The 26,483-nt window shown below is 39.1% G+C and overlaps 1 protein-coding gene across 1 annotated transcript in view; it reads left to right on the top strand.

Annotated features, from left to right (window-relative positions):
- Positions 1-23,724: 23,724 nt before the first annotated feature.
- The window catches only part of PDE9A (phosphodiesterase 9A), a 171,630-nt gene continuing 168,871 nt past the window's right edge, over positions 23,725-26,483 (top strand). The window contains exon 1 of the mRNA XM_043995793.1: positions 23,725-23,871. Within this exon, the coding sequence (XP_043851728.1) occupies positions 23,803-23,871 (69 nt within the window). The 5' untranslated portion in view covers positions 23,725-23,802. The remainder of the gene's footprint in view (positions 23,872-26,483) is intronic.

Genomic DNA, 26,483 nt, shown 5'->3' with positions numbered 1-26,483 from the left:
GAACTATTTTTTTAAACCATTATTAGCAAAGGTTCATAAGTGCAGAGAGAGGCAAGGAGAAGCATATTCAGAAATCAACGTTATGTAAAAGCAAAAGGAATTGATATAACATATTTTTATTTGTTTATTTTTGTGGGACAATGAGGGTTAAGCAACTTGCCCAAGGTCATACAGCTAAAAAGTGTCAAGTGTCTGAGTCCAGATTTGAACTCAGGTCCTCCTGAATCCAGGGCCAGTGCTTTATCCACTGTGCCACCTAGCTGCCCCAATATAACAGATTTTTAAAGGACATTTGTCAAGTAGAACTTGTGTGAAAGTCAAGACAGATAGTTAAAGAAATATTCATAAGAATAATAATAATAGTTATTGAAAGGTAGCTGCTTTTATATAGGTGAAGCAAAATAATTAACAGTTGTATAAGGGGCTGGCTCAGTTTCCCATGGTTACAAATTCCCACCCCCTTTTACTCTTTTGACTCCATTGATACTGAATCCCCAAATGACTAAGAACAAATAACCCTCCTCAACCCCAGCTATTGTGATCTCTTATCTCCAAAGACTTCAATTATAACCCTCCAATGTCCCAGCCCAGGTTTATCTATCCCTACCACTGTTACCCTAGGATCACCATTTCATAATTAACAAACTTTCTTTCATTATACTTTTCTTCCTCTAGTGGACTTCAGTGCCATCCCCACTGTCAAATCTTGTTTCTGCATCCACATCTCTTATATAGGTTTCCTACCCTCCACTCACATGGGCATAGCCTGGTAATTGTTCTCCTTGCCTCAAGTCTGCCCACTCCAATTCTTTACACTGTTGCCAATGCAATTTTCCTAAAGCATAGGTCTGACCATATTATTCCACTACTCACTAAAATACACTATTACCTCTATGATCAAATAAAAACTGCTGTTTGACATTTAATGTTCTTTACAACCTGGGCCTCTCCTACCTTTCTGGTTTTCTTATGCATTGCTCCTCATCCTATTCTCTATGGTCCAATTATACTAAAAAAATTGCTTTTACATACAACATGGCATCTCCCACTCCCATGTTTTTACATTATCTGTCCTCTTTGTCTGGAATACTCTTCCCTCCTCATCTCTGTCAGGTAGAGCACTTTATTTCCTTTAAGATTTATCCCAAGAAAAAAGGACCCACATTTACAAAAATACTTATAGCAGCTTTTTGTGGTGGCAAGGAATTGGAAATTGAGGGGATGCCCATCAATTGGGGAATGGCTGAACAAGTTGTGCTTTATGAATGTAATGGAATACTATTGTGCTGTAAGAAACAATGAGCAGGCAGATTTCAGAGAAACCTGGAAGGACTTACATTAACTGATGCTGAGTGAGATGAGCAGAACCAGGAGAACATTGTACACAGGAGCAGCAACATTGTGTGATGATGGACTGTGATAGACTTGGATCTTCCTGCAATACAATGATCCAAGACTCATGATGGAAAATGCTTTCCACATCCAGGAAAAGAACAGTGGAATCTGAGTAAAGATTGAACCAGACTATTTTCACCTTTTATTGTTTTTTTTTCTTTCTTGAGGTTTTTCCCTTTTGTTTTCTTTTTTCACAACATGATTAAGGTGGGGATATGTTTAACATGATTGTACAAATATAACCTATATCATATTGCTTGCTATCTTGGGGAGGGGGAAGGGAAAGGAAGGAGGGAGAAAAATATGGAATTCAAAATATTATATATACATATGTTGAAAACTACCTTTACATATATCTGGAAAAATAACATACTATTAAGATTTTTTTTTATTTAAAAAGAAGTCTTAGCCCAAGCATCAACTTCTACATGAGGCCTTTCCTATTCCTCCCAGCTGCAAGCAACATGCAATTTATATGTGCTTTAAGTACACACATGTGTTTTGTGAATGTAGTAAGACATTGGAGGTCTCTTTGATGGTGGGAAAGAATTCTTTAATGTATGTTTACTTTAAGCCCCTGAAGACTCATGAGACAGACTAAATGTCTAGGCTCTATTACTCAGTTGAGTGGGGAGAAATCTCACGGGAAGAATGAGAGATAGTAGAGATGAAGCAAGGACTTGAGAGATTGGTGTGAGCAGTTTGGGGATCACAAATATGGGATTGTCACTGTACTGCAGCTACCATTAAGAGAACTGGTGGGAAAGAGCAAAGCTGAGGCCTGAAACCAATCATCAGTGTGGAAACCACAGGAAACAGAAACAAAGTCATTGGAGTAATTTTTTCTGCCGAGAATAATATTGGTAAATATGCACTTTCCTGCTGTTTGTTTCACTCCCACTCTTGTTCTCTTTCTTGAAAGAAAATCAACTTCTTTCTTGATCCCAGTTTCTTAGAAGTTTGTTTTGCTCTCTGTTTTATGGCTTCTCTGAAATGGGGGGGGGGGGGAAGAGAATGGTTAATCATATTACTTATATCTGTGTGTGTGTGTGTGTGTGTGTGTGTGTGTGTGTCTCCTTGTGCAATAGTAACCAAGGAGAGGTGGCAAATTATCTGGGAAAGAGGTTTTTTTGTTTGTTTTGTTAAATATATAACCGATGGGACCTTTCCTGGAAACATCATGTCTTAGGGCTATACAAAAAAGAATTATTAATAATTTATGTTTTTCAAGCCTCCCAAAGACAGGGAAAGAAAACCTTGAAAGACGAATCCTAAACAAAATGAGTTGAGCAGTATCAGTGAGGAAAGATTTGGAGAATAGAAAGCTCGGCTTTCTGAGGTGATCCCCTATATGTTTTGCCTTTTCCACTGTTTCCTAGTTTTAGAAGGAAAACCTTTCTTTTGATTAGCAGGGCCAAAGGCATAATTAGAGAAAAATTCACTCCCAAGAGGAGATGAGGAGGACCTAGGGAAGAGCAGCTCTGCCCACAACATCACTGTGGGACCCAGTAAGAGGCCATCTGTTCAGTTATATGCTCATCAGCACATTGACCTCTACTCCAGCAAACTGCCAAATGTGTATCTATAGATATAGATCTAGGTCTCCCCTTTTATTGTTATTTTTTTTTTGCAGGGCAATGAGGGTTAAGTGACTTGCCCAGGGTCACATAGCTAGTAAGCATCAAGTATCTGAAGCTGAATTTGAACTCAGGTCCTCCTGAATCCAGGGCCAGTGCTTTATCCACTGTGCCACCTAGCTGCCCCCCTTTTTATTATTATTTTTTTTAGGTCTCCCCTTTTAGAATGGAAGCTTTTTGAAGGCTGGGGGGGTTGTTTTTTGTCTTTGTCTCCCCAGAACCTAGTATAGTGGCAGCCACAAAATAGTCATAATAAATGCTTGATTGATTGGCCAGTTGCTGTTGCCTTCATCCTGTTATCCTGCCAAGGATATGCCAAGAGGTATGTCTAGACTCTCTTTTACCTTTTTATTGCATTCCTATAGTCTTAGTTTTGTGTTGTTGTTTTGTTTTGTTTTGTTTTTTGCAAGGCAATGAGTTCTATAGAGGATACGGTTGGCAGTAATTGGAGTTAGGGAAACCACTTATGGCAGAAACCCAAGAAAGAAGTAATGGAGTAGGGACAGCTAGGTGGTGCAGTGGATAAAGCACCAATCCTGGAATCAGGAGGACCTGAGTTCAAATGCAGCCTCAGACACTTGACACTTACTAGCTGTGTGACCCTGGGCAAGTCACTTAACCCTCATTGCCCCACAAAAAAAACCCAAAAAAAACAAAATCAGACTAAGAAGTAATGGGGTAAAAAAAAAAAATTAATTAAAAAAAGAAGTAATGAAGTCCTGAGCTAGGAAGATAACAATGAAAACAGTACAAAGTGTGTTATAGTGTGTCATTGTTCTTATCTGTTCACATGTTGTGTTCTCTTCACTCCCCCGGGGGAATATATAAGTTTCTTTGAATTCCAGCACCTAACAAAGCGCCCTCCACACAGGTGGTCCTTAAGAAATACTCATTGGTGGGGGCAGCTAGGTGGCGCAGTGGATAAAGCACCGGCCCTGGAGTCAGGAGTACCTGAATTCAAATCTGGCCTCAGACACTTAACACTTAACTAGCTGTGTGACCCTGGGCAAGTCACTTAACCCCAATTGCCTCAAAAAATAAAATACTCATTGGATTATAAGGGAAGATGATCAAAAAAGGAGTTGTCAACATTCATTTATTACTTTGACATTTATTTATTAAGTTCCTACTATGTGCCAAGGACTGTACTAGATGCTAGGAAATTTAAAGACAAAACAGGGGGGAAAAGACTCCCAGCTTTCAGTGAACTCACATCTTCTTGGTGGAAACAATATATAGACATAAAAATATATATACAAAGTATATGATGTACAAAGTAATTTCAGGAAAGGCACTAACAAATGGGAGGATCAGGAAGGGTTTTGTGTAGGAAGTGGCATATAAGCTAAACTTGGATGGAAGCTAGGAATTCTATATGATGGAACTTATTCCAAGCCTGGGCAACAACCTATGCAAAGGCCCAGATGTAAGAGATGCAATGTTCTATAGATGGAACATAGGACTTTTAATATAAAGTAAGTGAAAAGGAGTAAATAATATGTAGTAAGCCTGAAAAGGAAGGCTGAAGTCAGATTGTAAGGGGCTTTAAATTTTATTCTAGAGGCAGTAGTGAACCACTGAACTGTTTTGAGTAGGAAAGTGACAGAATCTATTATCACAAGCATTTATTAAAGCACCTACTATGTGCAAGGCACTGTGCTAAGCCCTAGAAATTTAAAGAAAGGTTAAAGTAAAAAAAATATCCCTGCTCTTAAGTAACTTATAGTCTAATAGGGAGAAAACATGCGATTAACTTTACAAACAAGATATATATGTGTATATGTGCATACGTATGTATATGATACATTGGAAATATTCTCTCTTTTTTTTTTAATGGGGCAATGAGGGTTAAGTGACTTGCCCAGGGTCACACAGCTAGTAAGTATCAAGTGTCTGAGGCCAGATTTGAACTTAGGTCCTCCTCAATCCAGGGCCAGTACTTTATCTATTGAGACACCTTGCTGACCCCAATGGAGATATTCTTAGAGGTAAGGAACTAAAATTAAAGAGGACTGGGAAAGGCTTCTTGCAGAGGATGGAACTTTAGTTGAGACTTGAAGCAAGAAAAAGAACCTAGGAGATGGAGATAAGAGACAGCATTCCAGGCATGGGGGACAGCCAAGGGAAACACTGGGAGTCAGATGATTGATTATTATATCCAAAAAACAGCAAGGAGGCCAATGTCACTGGAACAAAGTACATGGAACAGAGGCCTATGTCACCAGATCACATAGTACATAAGAGAAAAGGTGTAAAAAGGTAGGAAGAGGCTAGGATATGAAGGGCTTTAAAAGCCAAGCTGAGTATTTTATATTTGATCCTGATAGGTAAGAAGAGCCCAGGGGTTTATTGAATAGGAAGGTGACATGGTCAGACTTTCACTTTAGGAAGACCAGTTTGACAGCTGAGTGGAAGATGGACTAGATTTTCAGAGACTTTAAGGCAAGGAAATCAATTGTCTATTGCAATAGTCCAGGTGTGAGGGGATGATTGACTGCACCAGGACTGGGTCAGTGTCAGAAGAGAGAAGGGAGAGTATGCGAGAGATGTTTATAAAGGTAAAATGGTGGAACTTGACAATTGATTGGGGGGTGAGGGGGAGGTTTGAGTGAGACTCAGAAGTTCAATACTTCCATCTCCCCTGTAGGCAAGACTTCAACCTCTCGTTGCACTACACCCATTTAATCTCCAGCCTCAAGTGAGAAGATGAGCAACTTCCCATATGACTTTGTGTCTTCCATCTCCTGCTTACATGTGCCCTGAGGGAAGAAGCAGTAGGGAACAGGACTTCCATCTCCTGTTCAGGTTCCACTTCCATCTCCTGCTGGGAAGTCTCTTGACTAATTTCCAGATTCCCAGGAAGAAAGAAGGATGTGAACAGGACCTCCCATTTGACCATGCACCTTCTATTTCATGTTGTAGGTGTCTCCTGCCAGATCTCCAGACTCCTCTGGGAAGAAGAGTGGTATCTTCCACTGAATGATGCACACACAAATTTATATCTGTTCATACCCTACACATTCCAGTTATTCTTAAATCCTGTAAGTCATCATCCAAACTCCATTCCCCATCCTCTACCCCCTGATTTCTTATTTCTTTCTGAGAGGTAAATGAATATTAGAAGATCATCCAGGCATAGGCCTAGCTCACAAGCCCCCTCTATGAACTCCCAGATGTTTTCTGCTAACTCTAGCTATAGCTTAACATGGGAAATTGCCCCTGTTCTGACCGAGAGTGGGAACATGAAGGAGGATACCCTGCTGGGATCCTGGCCAGATCCCTCCTAGGCATATCTCACTGATTAACTGCCTAAGGGTCCCAGGAACTAGCCATTCCTAGGGACTATAAACAATTCCAGTAGTCCTGGGGGGTTGGCTCCCCCTCAGGAGTATGTCCTGAGAAACTGTTTATTCCAGCTTCTCTGGCAGTGATCCTGTGCAAATTCACTTGGTGTCAGTCATAAAATTAGCTCATCATACAAGCCACTATTGGTGGCTTCAAGCCGCTTTTGTTTAAAGTCCTATGTAAGTTAGAGTAAAGCCTCGGCCTCTTTGGAGTCTCACCTGTGGAGAGGATGCTCTGCCCAGGATATTCCCAATCGGGACTCTGGGAGGCTGTACTAGCCCATGGACCCAGGAGTTGGTGTTTCCCTGATTTGGTGATGTATTTTCCCTTTAAATATCTACATAGTGGTCGCCTTTGCTTTAATAGTTACATTGTTAGGCTGCTTACTTTATTGCTGCTGCAAAACTAATATCTCTTTTCCTGTACTATAATATTAATTAAATCAAATGTTCTTCACCTGGTGTTGGAGTGTCATTTTTGTAGAAGCAAATCTGAACATTACTCTTAACAATACACCTTCCCTCTCAACTTTCTAACCCCACAGTCCCAACCAAACACTACCCACCCCTTCTGCTGTGCCTTATGGAATTCCATAAGCAATAAATTTACTTTCAAGTCTTTTCCTTTCCTGCTCCTTTCATGTTCTAGCTACTACTGAAACAAGGGTCTTTACTGATGACACCAATTTACTGGCCACCATTTCTGCTACTGGCTTTCTACTACTCATTATTCTCAGCTCACTGGTCAAGGCAGAAGAGTTGGAATGGTCCTTGCTCCCCATTGCCAGGTTCTTTTCCTACTTCCATAACTCAGTAATCTCTTCTCCTTTGAAGTCCATATAATCCACATCTTCCACAATCAAAATCCTGGTAGGTGTTGTCTAGAACCATAGGTCACGCCCTTAATTTCCTCAATGAGTTCAGTACCTAGCTCACAGTTTTTCTCTCCTCCCCAACATCTGCTCTCATTCTACAGGCTTTGACATACATATTGACTCTCCTTCAAACATACAAACTACTCAGTCCCTCGATTTATTCACTTCTCATGACAATTTTCAACTCTATATCAGACATACACAATTCTGGACATACCCTTGATCTTGTCTTCACCCACAAAGATAGCACCTCCATGTTCAAGAATTCCCTCTGCCTTTCCTTACTGAACCCCACTCTTCATCCACAGTGTGACCTCCAATTTCTTGAACCCTCAGTTATCATACAGGCCATTAACTCACACCACCTACTCTCTCCTCTTTTCCTCATCTTTATCCATTGGTGAACCAGTTCACTCCTACACTATCTTCTTCACTTGATTCCTTGGCACCCCCTTATTATACTGATGATGAAGTCCTGCTAAATCTCAGCCTTTGATGATTTCCACCATCTGCTACCTTTGGTCTTACTCATGTGCTACTGAATTAAGGTGGAGAAAAATCACACGGGGGTTTTGACGGTCCATTACCAATTTATGTTACACAACTTCAATTGGACTTCCATTGCTACTAGGAAATCTTTCTATACCTCCTTTATTAATTAACTTTCTCACTCTCCACATTGGTTTTTCCAAACCTTTTCATCCTTCCTCAGGCCTCCCATGGCTCCCTCTTCCCCCACTGTCTCAGCTGAGAACCTTGCCTCATACTTTACAGGGGTCTGTTTGAATAAGAATATTGCATTTGAGAAACTGCGCATTACTTTTTTTTAAATTGGGAGGGCAATAAGGGTTAAGTGACTTGCCCAGAGTCACACAGCTAGTAAGTGTCAAGTGTCTGAGGCTGGATTTGAACGCAGGTCCTCCTGAATCCAGAGCCAGTGCCTTATCCACTACACCATCTTGCTGCCCCTGTTTCCGTTACTTTTGGTTGGTTTTTTTTGTTTTTTAGTGAGGCAATTGGGGTTAAGTGATTTGCTCAGGGTCTCACAGGTAGTAAGTGTTAAGTGTCTGAGGCCGGATTTGAACTCAGGTACTCCTGATTCCAGGGCCAGTGCTTGCATTACCTTTAATGACCCCAAACTTCTTTTAAAAACAACATCCTTCAATTATCCCATATGGTTGCAAATACTTATATGGTATTCAATGAGGAATACCAATCTGTAAAGAATTAAAGTTGCAAGTGGACTTCAAGTCAAGAAAAATTGGGTTGAAATCTTATCTCCAACACTTTATGTTAACCTGAGAGAATCACTTATTTCCACATGCCTCAGGCAACTAGATAGGGTTTATCTAAATCATAAACCAGTTTCATCTAATATAGAGAATTCCCCTACTGGTTTTCCCACACTAGAGAAATTAAATGTGTAAAAATAAATGTAGTAAAATAAGCAAACCACCAGAGGGAGTCCATAAGTGAGTTCAGATTCTCTTAGAACTGTACATTGACTTCCATCATGCCACCATGATAATATTGCATTCACTATCAATGCCCTCCAGCTACTGCTTGGTTCAGTAATCTCTCTTTCCTCCTCCTACCCCAGAGGTTATGCTTTTGAAATGTTGGCTGCTCCAGGTCACTCCAACTAAAATAGTAACAGTTTTCCATGCCCCCACTCATTTAATCACACATTTCAGCTGCTGCTCATCACTTACTATCTACTATATTTGTCCTCAAGTACTTTTGTAAGACTTGTGGAAAGTAACACTTGTTCTCTGTCTTTGACTCTATGGCTCTAGCCCCAGTTCAGCCTTCCTGGGCAAGTGTGTGTGTGTGTGTGTGTGTGTGTGTGTGTACATATATACATACATACACACATACATATACATAGATAGTGTGTGTATGTATGTGTATGTGTGTGTGCATATATCTTTCATCCCTAAAGAAGAATTCATTCTCTCCTCACTTCTATTTACACAGTTCAAAACTAGAAGATTTGCCAACATGGAATAACCCATTGAACTTCGTGCTCTACTGGCATAATCCATGAGAACACTTAAGTGCCTACTATAAGCCAGGCAGTATTCTAGGCACCAAAGGTAAAAAGACAAAAGCAAAACAATTTCTGTCCTCAAGGAGCTTCTATTTTATTGGGGAAGAACAACATAAAAATGAAATAGGTATGAAGATTAAATACATATATACATTGAAAATAAGGGGCAGCTAGGTGGCACAGTGGATAAAGCACCGGCCCTGGATTCAGGAGGACCTGAGTTCAAATCCGGATTCAGACACTTAACACTTACTAGCTGTGTGACCCTGGGCAAGTCACTTAACCCCCATTGCCCTGCAAAAAAAAAGAAAAAGAAAAAGAAAAGAAAAGAAAAATGATATAATATGATATATGAAAAAAGGGCATGAGAAACTGCAGTTATGTTGTAGGCTGTATTATTTGAGTTAAAATGTAAAGAGCCCTTAAGTCCATGTCCTTTCCAGTTTGCCCTAATTCTGTCTAAAGTATCAGTCTTTCCTGAAAGTACCACTGTTTAAAAGAGGAAACTGGTTTTAGGTACCACCTAAAATGGTGTCACTCATGTGGAAGATACATGGCATTTTGCTTCTGGGAGACAAGAGAAATGGCATTTGCTTAGACATTCTGCTTTGGCCTACCACATGGTTAGTAGCTGCTACGTGGAGGCAGCTAGATGGTACAGTAGATAAAGCACTGGGCCAAACACTTACTCCAAGTCAGAAGGACCTGAGTTCACACCTCACCTCTGACACTTACTAGCTGTGTAACCTTGGGCAAGTCACTTAACTCCAATTTTCTTAAACATCCAGGGCCATCTTCAGTCATCCTGATATATATCTTGCTACTGGACCCAGATGGTTCTGAAGGAGAGAGTAAGATTGGTGACCTTGCACAGCTTTCCCTCACTTAAATCCAATTCAGTGCAAGCCATGGCGTCACTCCAATGTTGTGGTCCTCTTCAAGAATGAAGGACAAACACCAGCAGCTGCTATGGAACCATAATTGTCTGCATCTTTAAAACTCTTTGACTGAACATAATCTGGACTTTTTCTGCAGTCCTGTCTAAATGTGATGGTCACCTCTCCCCACCCCACTCCCCATCTCCTCCATCTTATGCCATGTGCCCCCAACAAATGAGCCTGGGTTTGGGGCTTTTCTCATCCATCCTTTTGAGTTCTAGGTATGTGGAATAGAATCTTCAATCCAGGAGATAAAGCCATGGGGATACAGGAGTACAGAGATCCAGAACAAAGCCCTGAGAAGCAAGGATCCAGTGGAGCTTTGGTCTTAAAGTTGATAGGATTTGTGTTATGTAGGAACTCAGTTAAACTATAAGCTAAGTTTCCTTCCCTTCCCAAGAGACCAGTGTAATATAGGGGAAGATTATACCTCCAAGGCACTGGGGAAAATGTTTGTGCATTTGTTTTTGCTATATTGTTAGAGTAAAAATTCCTTTGGAAAAGACAATCTTGGAACACTAATGCAATATTGGTGGAGTTGTGAACTGATCCAACTATTCTGGAGATCAGTTTGGAACTATGCCCAAAGGGCTATAAAACTGTGCATACCCTTTGACCCAGCAATACCACTACCAGGTCTGTAGATCCAAAGAGATCACAAAAAGGGGAAATGGACCCACATGTACAAAAATATTTATAGCTGCTCTTTTTGTGGTGGCAAACAATTGGAAATTTAGGGGATGCCCATCAACTGGGGGATGGCTGAACAAGTTATGATATATGAATGTAATGAAATACTATTGTGCTATAAGAAATGATGAGAAAACTGATTTCAGAAAAACCTGGAAAGACTTAAGTGGACTGATGCTGAATGAAGAAAGCAGAACCAGAACAGTGTACACAGTAACAGTAAAATTGCATGATGATCAACTGTGATAGACTTAGCTTTTGTCAGCAATACAATGATCCAAGACAATTCCAAAAGACTCATGATGAAAAATGCTTTCCACATCCAGAAAAAGAACTATGGAATCTGTATGCAGACCAAAGCATATTATTTTCACTTTATTTGTTGTTGGGGTTTTTTTTTGCTTTTTCTTTCTTGTAGTTTTTTCCCTTTTATTCTGATTCTTCTTTCACAACATGACTAATGTGGAAATATGTTTTAAATGTTTGTACAAATATAACCCATATCAAATTGCTTGCTGTCTTGGGCATAGGGGAAGGAAAGGAGGGAGGGAAAAATGTGGAACTCAAAATCTTACAAAAATGAATGCTGAAAACAAACAAAAAAACACCCACTATTTGCTTATTTAAAAAGAAAAAGATAATCTGATATTAAGTAGGTAAATAGAACTTGGGTGCAAGTCACTGAGGTCCGCTAAAAATTGGAGAAACACAATTGGTCAGAGCTTAAGGCAATAGCAATAGAAAAACATGCTGGCAGGAGGCTTTAATATCCCTCTCTCAGTCTTGAACAAATCTAACAAAGATTCATTAGAAAATGCAGTTTTGGGGCAGCTAGGTGGCACAGTGGATAGAGCACTAGCCCTGGAGTCAGGAGTACCTGAGTTCAAATCCGGCTTCAGACACTTAACACTTACTAGCTGTGTGACCCTGCCTGGGCAAGTCACTTAACCCCAATTGCCTCACTAAAAAAAAAAAAAAAAGCAGTTTTGAACAAATTGCTGGAAAAACTCCAAAAGACTTTTGATGTCTTTTAAATAGAACTGCTAAAGAATATGCATATTACTCAGCACCACATGGAACTTTTTTACAAAAACTGACCATATATTAAGGCACAGTGATATTGCAAATAAATGTATAAAGAAAGAAATAGTAATATCATTTACAGACAATAATATAATAAGAACCACAATCAATTCAGGGAGCACAAATCAATGACATAGACACAAATGAAGACTTACCAAAGAAATTCTAAATAATTATTGTGTCAAAGAACAAATCATAGGAACAATTAATGACTATGTGTTCAAAAATGATTATAATGAAACGGTGTGCCAAAATTCCTGACACAGCTAAAGTTCTCAGAGGGGAAAAAAGATCTATAAATATATAAATTAACAAGTCAATGTAATTGGGCATTGATCTGGCTTTGTTTATGTCCAGATCATCTAACACAAAAACACCCAGCTTCTAGAAGTCATCCTGCATTTCTCTACTTTATGACTATAGAAAAGGAGCAGTCTGTATCTTTGAAAACTTCCAGAGTAGAACACTCTCTTTCCTATGGCATCAAGAAAAAGGGAAGGTCATGTTCACCCACAGATCAGATGCTACAAACTGACTGGAGGTAGGGGGAAAAAGATGGTTTTCTTCTCTCCTCTATGATCCCCCAAATTATGATGAGGATTATGTGTTGGTTTATTTGTTCTTTTTGGTTCTATTTTTTTTTTGATGGGGCAATGAGGGTTAAGTGACTTGCCCAGGGTCACACAGTTTGTAAGTGTCAAGTGTCTGAGGCCAGATTTGAATTCAGGTCCTCCTGAATCTAGGGCCAGTGCTTTATCCCCTGCACCACCTAGCTGCCCCTTCTTTTTGATTCTAGATGCAGGTGGTGGAATCTCCATAGGATCCAGGAGTAAAACTCATGGTGACTTTGGAGGCAGGACTCCAGACCAGATGTGTAGCCAAATGACCCTCCAGGGAAGCCCTAGGAATCCAGAGTGCTCAGGATTCAAAACCAAGTGGAGTTTTGGAATTAGAACTTGATACTGTGCTACATAGGAACTGAGCTAAACTATAAACCTAATCCACTCCTTCTCCCCAGATTGGGGGGGGGGGGAGGGCATGGCCTTAGATGTTAGGGTTTTGTGTGTTTATTCTTACTATAACTTTGGAATAAATATTCCTTTATAAAAGCTAATATGTTAAGTGATTAAACAGAAATGAGATATAGGGGACCTTCTACAATTGAGGGAACATCTGTGGGGGCTGGAGACAATGACAGAAACAATCAGAATAAAAAAGAAAAATATATATACTAACAAAGCTGAGAACACAAAAGAAATAAAGGAATGTCTTCAAAAACATTAAATACAAAAACTAATCAAAGACCAGATAGAAATTTCAAATAATACATTCTAAGAAGAAAGAAATAGCTATAAAAAGTAACTATAGAACTACTAAAGAAGGGAGAGGAGGATGAGGGACTTCTGATCCTAATGAATTCCTAGAGGAATTCTATCAAACTTAATGGGGGGGGTAATGAGGGTTAAGTGACTTGCCTAGGGTAACACAACTAGTAAGTGTCAAGTGTCTGAGGCTGGATTTGAATGCAGGTCCTCCTGAATCCAGGGCCGGTGCTTTATCTACTGTACCATCTAGCTGCCCCCTCTATCAAACTTTTAAAGAAAAATTAGTACCAATACCATATAAATTACTGTCATAAACTGAGAAAGGAAATGAATGTGATGTAAAAACAAAAGATAACAACTTAAAAGAGTCCCACTAAGAAGTTTTTGTTTTATTCTAAAGCCACAAGGGAACAATTAGAACATTTTTAGCAAAGGAGCAATGTTATCAGATGTATAATAATAATAATAAAAATACAGCTATGTGGATTATGAATTGAAGAAAGAAGAGACTGGAAGATGGAAGTCCAATGAAGAATTTATTGCCATAGTCTGGATGAGAGGCTATGAGACCCTGAACTAAAGTGCAGGTGCAGAAAAGGGATAGATTTGGTATATTGTAGATTGAATCAATTGTGGCAATTGATTGGCTGTGAGAGTCTAAGAAGAAAGAAAAGTGTAGGATAAATAAAAATTTCAGAGCCTAAATGACTAGAGGAATGGTGTTGTAGAAATAGGAAATAGGAAAGTTAGGAGAAGAGAAGGTTTGGGGGGATGGGAGGGGACAATGAGTTCCTTTTTAGACATGATGAATTTGAAATGCCTATATGACATCCACTTGGAGAAATATTGTAGGAAGCTGATGAAGCAGGATTGGAGTTCAGGTGAAAGTGTATGTATGTATGCATGCATGTATTTATCAGTTGAAAGTATATGCATGTGTACATGTATCACATGTACATGTATACATATATTCACATTCACACATGTATACATATATATGTTTATGAGTCTTCTGTCATAAATAAGATAATTGAAATCTGAGAAAGGAGGTAGATTGGTCTGAAGGCAAGTAAATAAGAACAATAAATAACCATGAGGATCTGCAAAGAGTGATGATGAAATGAACTTTAAAGGAAGAGAGTTAGCTGAGCTACTGAGGTAGAAGAAGTCTTCAGAAGTTAGTGAAGAAAAAGTACATTCCTTCTCCTCCTGTCTTGGGGTAGGGGGTGGGGTAGGGGGGAGGCAGGGAATGCATGAAAATACATCCAGAGGGGCAGCTAGGTGGCACAGTGGATAGAGCACCGGCCCTGGAGTCAGGAGGACCTGAGTTCACTTCCAGCCTCAGACACTTACTAACTGTGTGATCCTGGGCAAGTCACTTAACCCCACTTGCCCCACCAAAAAAAAGAAAGAAAGAAAGAAAATACATCCAGTGCTGGAATGGGTGATGAGGGATTCAGGATCTGCTAGGTGGTGCCAGATTTAATGGGTTTAGGTCAACTATACTTACTTGTGGGTCACTTTTCCCCCTTCAACTTGACTACTGTCTATATTTAATATTATTAGCCTGATCTCTAGTATAATTCAGAGTATATGTTAATATATTTCCCCATTAATTAATCAAATTTCAACATGTCTCCTTTTTTTATAAACATTTTTATTTAAAGTTTTCAGTTCCAAATTCCATCCCTCTTTCCCTTCCTCCCCTCCCTCCTCCCTGAGTCAGTAAGCAATCAGATACAGATTATACATGTGCAATTATGTAAAACATTGCCATATTCGTCATTTTGTATAAGAAGACTCAAATAAAAGAAAAAAATGAAAGTAAAAAATAGCATGCTTCAGTCTGTGTTCAAACAATATCAGTTCTTTCTTTGGAGGTGAATAGTATGCTTCATCATTAGTCTTTCAGGATTGTCTTGGATCATTCTATTGATGAGAATAGTTAAGTCATTCATAGTTCTTCCTCAAACAATATTGCCATGACTGTGCACAATGTTCTTCTGGTTCTGCTCACTTCACTATACATTAGTTCATATAAGTCTTTCCAGGCCTTTCTGAAATCATCCCATTTGTCATTTCTTACAGCACAATAATGTTCTGCTACAATTATATGAGAGCTTGTTTAGCCATTATCTAATTGATGAGCATCCCTTTGATTTCCAATTCTTAGCCACTACAAAAAAAAACTGCTATAAATATTTTTGTGCAAATAGGCCTTTTTCTCTTTTTTGGGATGTCTATGGGCTATAAACCTAGCAGAGGTATTGCTGGATCAAAGGTTATACACAGTTTTATAGCCCTTTGGGCATAGTTCCAATTTGTTCTCCAGAACTCTTCTCTTAATTAGCCAATTAAGAGTCTCCACAAGTTTACCCACATTTTATCCACAATTAAGCCCAGTCTCCACAAGTTTATCAAACATTATTTATTTCATAAACTGGAGAAACCTCCTTTTTTAAACAATAGTAATTCAAACCTCTTTCTGCATAAAATTCCCTTTGATATAATGTTATTAAATATTAGTTACCATAGAAATAATGTATTAACCATCAAATAAATAATAAAAGAGAAACATGAATAATTATTTACAATATTTTACCTGTGAGTATAAGCACAGCAATAGTTACCTCAAATCCAAACTAAAATTGCACGTGACTTCATTTATTAGAAAACAGTCCCTATACAATTTAGTTCATTAGGACAAAAAAGTCTCTTTGTAAGAATTTTCTTCATCCTCTTCTAAAGATAAAGATTAAAACAGTTCTATACAAAAAAATGGGCCTCTCCATTGCCTGTCTCCATCTTTTCCAGCTTCTCTCTAGCCATGATGGGAAAACAATCTCTTCAACTTCTCTAAAGCTATCACATTTAACAGTCTCGAAAAAAACTGCCATTTCCACAAACTGTAGGTGTTACACAAGGATGTGGATGGAGAATTAGTGATCAGATCTAGTATCAAGGACAGTTTATTACCATTAGAAAGGAAATTCCACATGGCACAAAGGAAGTAGAGAACATAATTATATAAGGCCATGGGAGGGATGGGATTGACTTGGATGGGTATGAGGGAACAGGAAGTGGTAGCAAGGGCAGGTGGCTTCTGCCTAGGTTATATGTGACTGAATCATAGGATTATTAATGTAGTTATAGGATGATACAGTAATAATAATAATAATAACAGCATTTTATAGCTATTTAAAGTTTGTAAAATGCTTTACAAATATTTCTCATTTGATCCTCCCAACAACCCTGGGAAATAGGTGCTAGTATTCCCATTTTGCAGGTGAGGAAACAGAAAAGAAGAAGTTAAGTGATTTGTTCTGGGTCATACTGCTACCATCTGAGGCCAAATTTGAACTCAAAGTCTTCCAGACTCCAGGTTCAATGCTTGATCCACTGCCTCTAGTCACACCTGTCAGCAGTATAATGCTATTGTTGATCTGACCATCATTCCCTGAACAAGAGGAGGAAGGTGGGATGCATAGTGTTCCCATGTTGTTCCTGATGGTCAAAGGTAGGGAGTGGTGAAGTCTTAGGCTGAGATACTCACCCTCTAATCATCAACCAGTTCAGTTTTGACCCAAGTTTCAACCCAAAGTTGAGCATATTATCTTATCCTAAGTGGATTTCTGAAGGGTCATTCATCTTGACCTGGTCACCAATGTGAAGGGTAAGGAGAAGGAGGGAAGATCTCTGGTCCTGCCTGATAGTCAAAAAAGAAAAAAAAAGACCACTCAAGTCCTGGACCCTGGCTATTTATATATGGGTGAGATGTGATCTAGGTATTCACGCCACAATCATCAGCCTAAAAAGAATTTTACTCATTCTTTGTTCCTATCCTCTTATAGCTGGAGAAATTTCATGGAGGTTCAATGATATATACACTTTTATTAAAATGCCAAGAACACAGAATCTAAAGAATTAGCATATATCAACCTTCATGAGTATATATCAATCACCTTATTCATCATACAAAAAATTGCTAAGATAAAATGAAAAGGCATATTTCCATATCACCTTAAAGTAATATAGATCAAATTCTCACAGTATATTTTTCCACTCCATTATAGAATTTTTAAAGGGGTCACAGACTAACCAATTAACAAAGATTCAACAAGCATTTATCAATGTATCACCCTTACGAAAAAGGCACTGCATTTCATGCAGGGAAAGATAACAAAGATAAATGATGTGGTACTTTTTGAGCAGCTTAGGAAGAAAATAGTAGCAAAAATGAAGGCTTTTAAGTAGACATCTAAATCATTCAGGTAGTTGTAATATCCAAAGAATAAGAATTATTTACCTTTTTTCCCAAATTAGTTGAAAGAAAAAAGAAAAATTTTAGAATTATATGGTATAGAGTTTGAAGAGCCCCTCACAGACCACCTAACGCACCTCTTATTTTACAAATGAGGAAACTGAAGCCCAAGGAAGTCCAAGTGATTTATCCAAAGTCTTATAGGTAGTTATAGTTATAGTGTTAGTGTTAGTGTTAGTGTTAGTGTTAGTGTTAGTGTTAGTTATAGTGTTAGTATTAGTGTTAGTGTTAGTGTTAGTTATAGTGTTAGTGTTAGTGTTAGTTATAGTGTTAGTGTTAGTTTTAGTGTTAGTTTTAGTGTGTTAGTGTTAGTGTTAGTTATAGTGTTAGTGTTAGTTATAGTTATAGTTATAGTGTTAGTGTTAGTGTTAGTTATAGTGTTAGTGTTAGTGTTAGTTATATAGTTATAGTGTTAGTGTTAGTGATAGTGATAGTGATAGTGATAGTTATAGTTATAGTTATAGTTAGTAGAACCAATATTCAAACCTAGGTCCTATGATTCTACATCCATACTCTAGATCAATATATTTGCATAACAAATACATATGATTCTACTATCTCGTTACCAAAATTTTTACTCTCTTCTAATGATCAATTTCAGTATTCTCTGCACCCAATAATTTATTACCAACCTGGTATGCATGTTACTATATCAGACACTATAAAAGAGATTCAAATCCTGCCCTCCATGACTCTTAATATGCAACTTAGTAGAGTTGGTGGGGTTTTGTTTTTCTTTTTCTTTTTCTTTTTTTGGTGAAGCAACTGGGGTTAAGTGACTTGCCCAGGGTCACACAGCTAGTGAGTGTCAAGTGTCTGAGGCTGGATCTGAACTCAGGTCTTCCTGAATCCAGGACCGATGTTTTATCCACTGTGCCACCTAGCTGCCCCAGAGTTGGTGTTTTAATCTTCTACCTGTGCCTCTGCACATTTGGTTATGCAATTTCCTTAAGTTGGTCAAACAGAAACATATAACATTCCCGACTGAAAAAAGAACTTGTTTTTCTCTACAAAAGTATCATGCAATAATGTCTTCCAAAAATATAGAGTAATTAATTATAGTATAAGATATCATATCCCATGCTTGGGGTGGGGGTACAAAAAACCTGACATTTATTTACATGTGTTTGACCACTAATCCATCGTATGTAACCCTTGTCCCAAATCAGTTGCATGAGGGTCAAATATCAAGTCCTGAAACAATCTCCCTCTTCAGTGTAATTTTTCCAGCAATCTCAGGATGCACAAGAGCCCATCTGTACCTATTTCTGCACAGGTTGTTCCTCCCTGAAGAGGAATTCAACAGGTGCTGAACAGTATTAGAGACAAAATTAGCATATGAGTCTATAAATATGCCACCTCCCTCAAACATCCGAGCTAAAGTTTGTATTCATTCTTTTTTTTTTTTTTAGTGAGGCAATTGGGGTTAAGTGACTCGCCCAGGGTCACACAGCTAGTAAGTGTTAAGTGTCTGAGGCCGGATTTGAACTCAGGTACTCCTAACTCCAGGGCCGGTGCTTTATCCACTGCGCCACCTAGACACCCCTGTATTCATTCTTGCTAAGTGTTATCTGGCCTTGCCTCTTAGAGGATATCCACAACCTTTGCAGCGATCCCCCTTACAATCTCTGAGATGCTCATCGCTTGGTCAACCTCAGGGATCTGCCAGAGTTCTGAGTACACTCATGGGTCCAATCCAAGTGTCCAAGATTATTCTCTTTGTGGACATGGTTCATGTCCAGAGAAAAAGCCAATTTGGGGCATGGTATTTGTATACCACATAGGGTATGGCCTCTGACTTACTCATAGATGAAGTAGAGTTCTTTGGTATAATGATCATGTTTAGTCCCACTGTGGGAATGCCTCATTGGTTTAGAAAGGCTCCTATTTCTTTCTTTTTTTCTTTTCTTTTCTTTTTTTTTTTTGCAGGGCAAAAGTGACTTGCCCAAGGTCACACAGCTAGTAAGCGTTAAGTGTCTGAGGCCAAATTTGAACTCAGGTCCTCCTGAATCCAGGGCCGGTGCTTTATCCACTGTGCCACCTAGCTGCCCCTAAGGCTCCTATTTCTTTAAAAGTTCCTCATGCTCAAAGGTTGAACAAGTCTGAAATTCTCAGGAATAACTAACTTTCTATTGTGAATTCCTCAAGTGTATCTCCATAATCAAAATCCTCAGGCATCCTTATAAAAATTTTTTGAGTTATCTCACCTGCCTTCACTTCAGTGGCCTTATATAATCTGCCAGTCCCTTCACTTTTCTGCCCAATATTCTTAAAATGTCCTCATTCTTAAAGTCTAGTTCTATTCATGTTTTTAGTAGATTTATATGCTTTTCAATTGAAAAAGAAAAACAGTTCCCCTCAAGTATCTTAGCTCTCACCTTTTCTAGAGATTGCTGCATATATGCCTATATTAATATACAAATATTCATACAAGTAACACAGTACAGTAATACAGTACATAAATAATAATAATACAGCACAGTATTGCAGCAATCATGGTCTATTGGATTGACATAATATGCTTAAACAATATAATAGTACAGCAAAGACATGATTTCGAATCATAAAATAATAATGAGTTTTTCTGTATCAACATAACATTAGGTAACATAAGCTTGTTACATGTCCAGAAGAATGATATAAAGAAATAAAAATTAAATGGAAAAAAATACCCCAGGATATAATCAAGAAGAAATTAAATCATGCTTCTAAAAAAAATTATACTTCCTATGAAGAGGAAAAATAAAAGAAAAATGTAAACAAGTGTTTTCCAAAATGGGAAGGCAAAATCTCACTTCTTGGAATAAACCTGACTATAAGGGAAGTAATGCCAAAAACTTTCTTTCTAAATTAAGGATATTTCCCATACATCTGTTTGCCTGTTTTAAGCAATGCCCATTCAATCACTAAGGCTTAGGCAAGAATTGAGACAAAAGAACATGGCCCTATGATTCACTATCACAAAAATATTGGTACGAGGGGAAGATCCTTCAACTTTCTAACCAGAAAGGTAGTATAAAACAATTGCAGATTTTAACTTCGAAATCTGAATATGAACAATTAGCCTCAAAAGGCTTGCTTGGTTGGGTTAGGGGCTTTTATTGGCCATTGAATAAAAAACCTGAAGTGATTTGAGGTTACAGGTGTAGTCCTTTAGCACCATTTGAAACACAAAAGGGTTGGTCAAAAGGAGGAAAAATACTGCAGTAACACAGGACAGAAAGTAAATTGTTCCAGCTTCTAGGAAAAAAAAAATCTAACCACCAAACCAAACATTATCTTGCAAAAACAAGCAACCAAAAATTTCTATGGAGAGAGGCCCTACAAGTAGCAGAGAGTAAGGGAGGGCGATGGCTTACAGGGAAGCAAAAGAGGCATTTATATCCTTGTCTCCCTCTCCTCCACCCTTCTCAAATGTAAACTTTCAGTCTTTCCAAAAGGTGAAACAGGAGGTTGGGGCCAAATGCCACTCTGCTCCCCTCCAAGAGAGGGGAGCCTATTGCTCCCTTAAATATTGTTCATCTAGGGATGTGACTAAGTTCCATCTAACTTTTGAATCCGTTGTCATTTGGGGGGGAAAGAGAATCCCAAGTTCTATATCCAAGGCTTTACCCCTATTCCAAACTGTATTGGCTCTGTATTGGATCCTTTGGATCCACCAATGTCACGGAAAGGGGAAACCTGCTGCATGGGCAACAGCTTGTTTTCCATATTGATCTGCCCAGGCCAGCTCCCTGGAGAGGACACTCCAGCTACTCCTCATGGGGTAGATACAACACGGGATGTGGCAGTTACCGGTTATAAGTCACTCAGGAGCTGTGGCTCCCGTATCAGACTGCACAGCCACACTGTGGCCTGTGGCTCTTCAAGGTGCTGATCCATGGTCGTTCGTGACTGGTGGAGGTCTACTACTATCCCTATTCCACCTAATACCAGTTTCAGAAGGAACATACATAGAGAATAGTAAATAATAATAATTATTATTATCCAAATTGTAGGAAAATAGATATCAAAGAAAATATGCATAAAACATAGTAGACAATAGAGTGAATGAGTTTTAACATTGGCATAATTTGGCTCAACCAAGATAAAGTGTCCTCGATCTCACCCAAGGGAAAACTTCTTGAAGTCTCTAGAGTAGCAAGCTGGGGAACAGGGAGACGAAGGAGACTGTTGGCTCCTTTCATGTTTTCCTGTTCTTCTTCAGCAACCTGAAGTGGTGTAGGTGACTTAGATCTCCTCTCTTAAGTACTTTAGTGATTAGTCCACAAAGGGAGACTGGCTGAAAACTGAAGCTCTGCCTCTCCCAGCAACTCCACCCCTCCTTTTGCTTAAAGCAGCATCTCTACCAATAGGAAGAGAATACCATGCTAATAAGCTTTGGGACGGGAGTTACTATTCAAAACACCCTGTCTGGTAGGTATTCCACTTCATAGATGATGAAATTGAGGCTCAGATAGGTTAGAGTACTTACCCACTGTCACACTACACAGAGAAGTGTAAGAGATAAGAGGCAAACCCAGGTGACTCCTGACAGACTATTACTTTAAGAATAAAGAGGTTATAGCTTGGTTGGGAAGTTAATACATTTATACACAATAACTATCAAAAAAGGCAGAATGTACATCAAGAGAAGTGCAAACAAGATGCTAGAGGAATTGAGAGGAGAGAGATTACTTCAGACTATGGTATCAGATGGTCAGGAAGTATTTTATATATATACACATATATATATAATATATACACATATATGTGTGCATGTATACACACACACACCAGGCACTGAACTAGGAATAAAATAAATACAAGCAGAGAAAAAGAAGCCTTGGCTTCAAGGATTTTATGTTCTAATTGAGAAATAATATACATGAAGGTATACCGCTCAGGGCATGGTAAAGAAATCTCTATAGAGAGGGAAGAGGTGGACTTTTAGGAATATGCAGAAATTTGACAAATGGATAGGTAAAAGGGAATTATTCAAAGGCTATTAAAGACACAAATGATAAATAGCCTAGTTTGGCTGGGTATACTCAAGGGAGTAGTAAGGACTCAAGGTAGAAAAGTGAGTTGGGGCCAGGATATGGAAAACAGTGAGAAGAAGGCTAAGGAGTTTGAAATTTCTTTAGTAGGCACATAGAACCATTGAAAGCTGACCCAGGCCTTGATTCTAGGCAAAGGGGACAACAGAGTGATTGCTTTGAAGGGAACTCGTAAGGACAACAAATTTACTAGAGGGAAGTGACATTGCTGCCAAGGAATCTAACATCAGGATATGAAGGCTTATGCCACATGCAGGGTATTTTCTAAGTGTGGTTCATCCTCAGCTGCCTTGTCCATGTTCCAGCATGAGTACAGAACATGAGTTCAGCCTAATCCTAAGAGACCTAATGACCACCTTGTTCTTCTATTAGCTTCAAGACTTCAGAGCCTTGGGAGATCCTGGGCCACTGAGAGAAGCATTGACTCCAGGCTCACTTAGCACAGGATGCTAGAAGGAGGGCAGCCCATCCATATTAATTGATCAGCTCCTCAGCTATGGAGGTCAAATTCCCAGCTACTGGTCTCCTTATCTGAGGCAACATTTTTGCAATGCAAAATCCTCTGCCCCTTCTACTTCTCCATCTCAGCCTTATCCCTTCTATAGCCCATATCCTCCTCAGCCTTCCTATTCCATTGGGTTCTCTGGAATCCCCATCTTGTTGATAACAAATGGCCTATGACCTTGAATCTCATCACTTTTCAATCTTTCCCCATTCTTGTACCAGAAGAAACACGGATCTCCCCTGAAAACATTGTAGTCCTGGCTACCCTCTCCCAGTGCCCAAAGTTCCCTTTCTCACAGTCTCCAGTAGAGTAGATGGAAAGGGGAGGGCAAAGGAGGGGAAAAGAGGAGAAGGGAAAGGAAGAGGGGGAGGAGAAAGGAGAGGAGTGGTCAAACTACTGGCTTGATTGAGTAGGGGCCATAAGCACTGAACCCTCTATTATATAGAGCCGAAACACTAAGAAATCCGGCTGTGGTGGCTCAGCTCTGGTTGGTTAATCTTCCCCAACCCCCCTTTCCTTTCTCCCTCCCACTCTCTCCCTCCCTTTTAGACTGCTGGGGCATTTGGAAAGTACACTAAAAAAGTAGCTGCTCAGCAGAAGATGGGATCTGGCTTTTCAACTTACCGGCCCAAGGCAATTTATTTGGATATTGATGGAAGAATTCAAAAGGTACCCTTCCTTCTCTGTCCTTGTCTTTTTGGCAGAAAGCTCCTCGAGAGTGTACGCTTCCCCTTCCATATTTTCTGTGTTTTAGCTTTCTGAGTGCTGTCCATTGCATCTGCTGCTTACCGATTAGAGAGCCTCTCGGGGTTTGAATGGCCCCGATGGCAGATGGCCCAGCACATTGGGTTGAAAGGGACCTGTCACTCTGTGCCTCCCCTGGGTTTCCAAGAGGGAAGGAATTCTTCTTGGTAAAGAATAGCAAGGTCTTCATGCTGCATGAACTCCTGGTCAGCGTGCAAATGCCTATGATAATTGTTTTCTTGGACTCTTCCCCAGGCTTCTGTAGAGTGCCAATGTTTTCACTTCTGTGCCAACTTTAGCATGTGGAGAGAGAGGTCTTTTTCCAGTTTTCATCCTTCACAAAGGAGACTGTTAAGTGGTGATGAAAATATGATGCATTCCTTGAGAACAAAGATCATGGGGACAAAGCTTTTTTTTTTTCCTGTTTCTTAAGCACCCCCCTTTAAACTAATGGGTTCTTTCCATTTGTGAAATTAATTTTAAATTAACATTCAGGTAAAACAAGCAATAGCACAGAAACATGCACACATTATATACATAGGGTTTAGTATATTCATGTATTTTAATATCTGAGCCATGCTACATCCTCAGTCAGCCAAGAAGCAAGTATTATTTCAAATACAGTTAACAGGAGGTGGCTTGGGGGATTACAGACCCGGACTGTTGGAAATGGAAAGGACTGTTCCATCCCTTCTTGTAGGGTAGGTAATCTCTGAGAGAATTTATTTTCATAAATTATTATTGATATTGTGCTATTTCTGCTTTGCCAAATTCCAAGCATCAATGTTAATGTTTTTCTGGTGTTTTTTTAAATTTCATACCCCTCCCCCCCCTCAAGCATGTACCCTTCATAGTCACTCAGAAAAATGGATCAAGAATTGACTTCTCCCTGTCTGAAAATGAACTCTAGCCTGAACGAGCATTTATGAATTCCTTTGTTTCATTCTGATTGGCAGGGAATGTCTTCCTCCCACCCCCAAATCGTGTTTAAGGTTGAGCAGATTAGAAGTACCTTTAAAATTGTCTTGAGGAGAAAAATGCGAGATAAAATTATACCCGGGGCAAATTTTGAGTTGGATTTTGCTGTAAATCGAATACAGCTGCCAGGTCTTCACTGCTACAAAAGGAACAGCACTGAAAGTGGATCATGGGGATGGGGGAGGGGGAATGTGATGCTCTACCAAAATTGTAGGGTTAGGATCACTCCTGAAAATATGTGGTAAAGTTAAAATCAAAGCCTAGAGTGAAATGAAAAGTATTGATATGTCCCTCTCCTCCCCCATATCATACACACATACCTCTTCCCTTGCCATTTGAAGCTGCATTAGCTGGCCTCCCTTCTCTGACAAATGAATGAAATTAATATCCTGCTGAGCTCCACAAATGTCTGATTTAATCGCACCTGATCAGAATGGCTCTGTCTTTCTAATTTTTAAATAAATTACTAAAGGAATTGTTAACCATGTTAAGCTAGACAATAAGCATTTCCTAAGACTAATCCTTCAGGTGACCTTTTCTACAAATGAAGATAGAGATTTTTAAAAATAATACAGACCTAGCTGCCAGGAATAAGTCAAACTAAGGTAAGAGAGTTTTTATTTAATCAGGGAGATTAGAGAAAGAGGAAGTAAGCCTTACTTTTTGAGCCAGTCTACTATTTAAAATCTTGGCTTTACAGATCACCTTCTCCAATCCTATCGTTTTAAAAATCAATAGGGGCAGCTAGGTGGCGCAGTGGATAGAGCACCGGCCCTGGAGTCAGGAGTACCTGAGTTCAAATCCGGCCTCAGACACTTAACACTTACTATCTATGTGACCTTGGGCAAGTCACTTAACCTCAATTGCCCCCCCCAAAAAAAAAAATCAGTAACCTGGGGCCTTCAAAAGATTAAATGACTTGCCTAAGGTGTAGCAGAAACGATGGATCTATAATCAAAAAACCTGGGTCCAGATCCCGGCTCTGCTACTTACTAAGTTTTTTACTTTGAATCAGTTACATTATCCACACTTGGCTTCTTTCCCCATCTGAAAAATGAGGGGGTTCAGTCTCTAAATACTATGGAGAAACATTCTCAAAAATTTATCAATAGTAAATGACAAGTCAGGACTTGAACCCAGATCTTCTGAATCCCAAGTCAAATCCAATATAACACACTGCCATTTACTGCACCATACTAGTCTATTATTATAATGACTTTTACTTGTATAACACTTTTCAGTTTACAAAATACTTTCATTTCCATCATATCTTTTTATCCTCATAAAAATTATGGAAAGTATACAGTGCTGGTGTTACAACCCCCTTTTCAGAGGTATAAATTGTGGATCAGAGAGAAAAAGTGATTTGCCTAAGGAAGAACCTGTGGTATTACCTAAGCTCCCAAACTCACTTAAATGAAAAGTTGTCACCACTTGTTCCCCCTCACTAGCTTACAGTCTCACAATACTATCAGTAGTAATCATATTACTAGTACACAATAAATTCTTTGTTTTTATGATTACATAAAATTGATTACACTATAAAATCTTCAAAGGCA

Source organism: Dromiciops gliroides, chromosome 3 (assembly GCF_019393635.1).
Source record: "Dromiciops gliroides isolate mDroGli1 chromosome 3, mDroGli1.pri, whole genome shotgun sequence".
NCBI classification, from domain to species: domain Eukaryota; kingdom Metazoa; phylum Chordata; class Mammalia; order Microbiotheria; family Microbiotheriidae; genus Dromiciops; species Dromiciops gliroides.
This window is presented reverse-complemented; position numbering and strand designations above follow the sequence as displayed.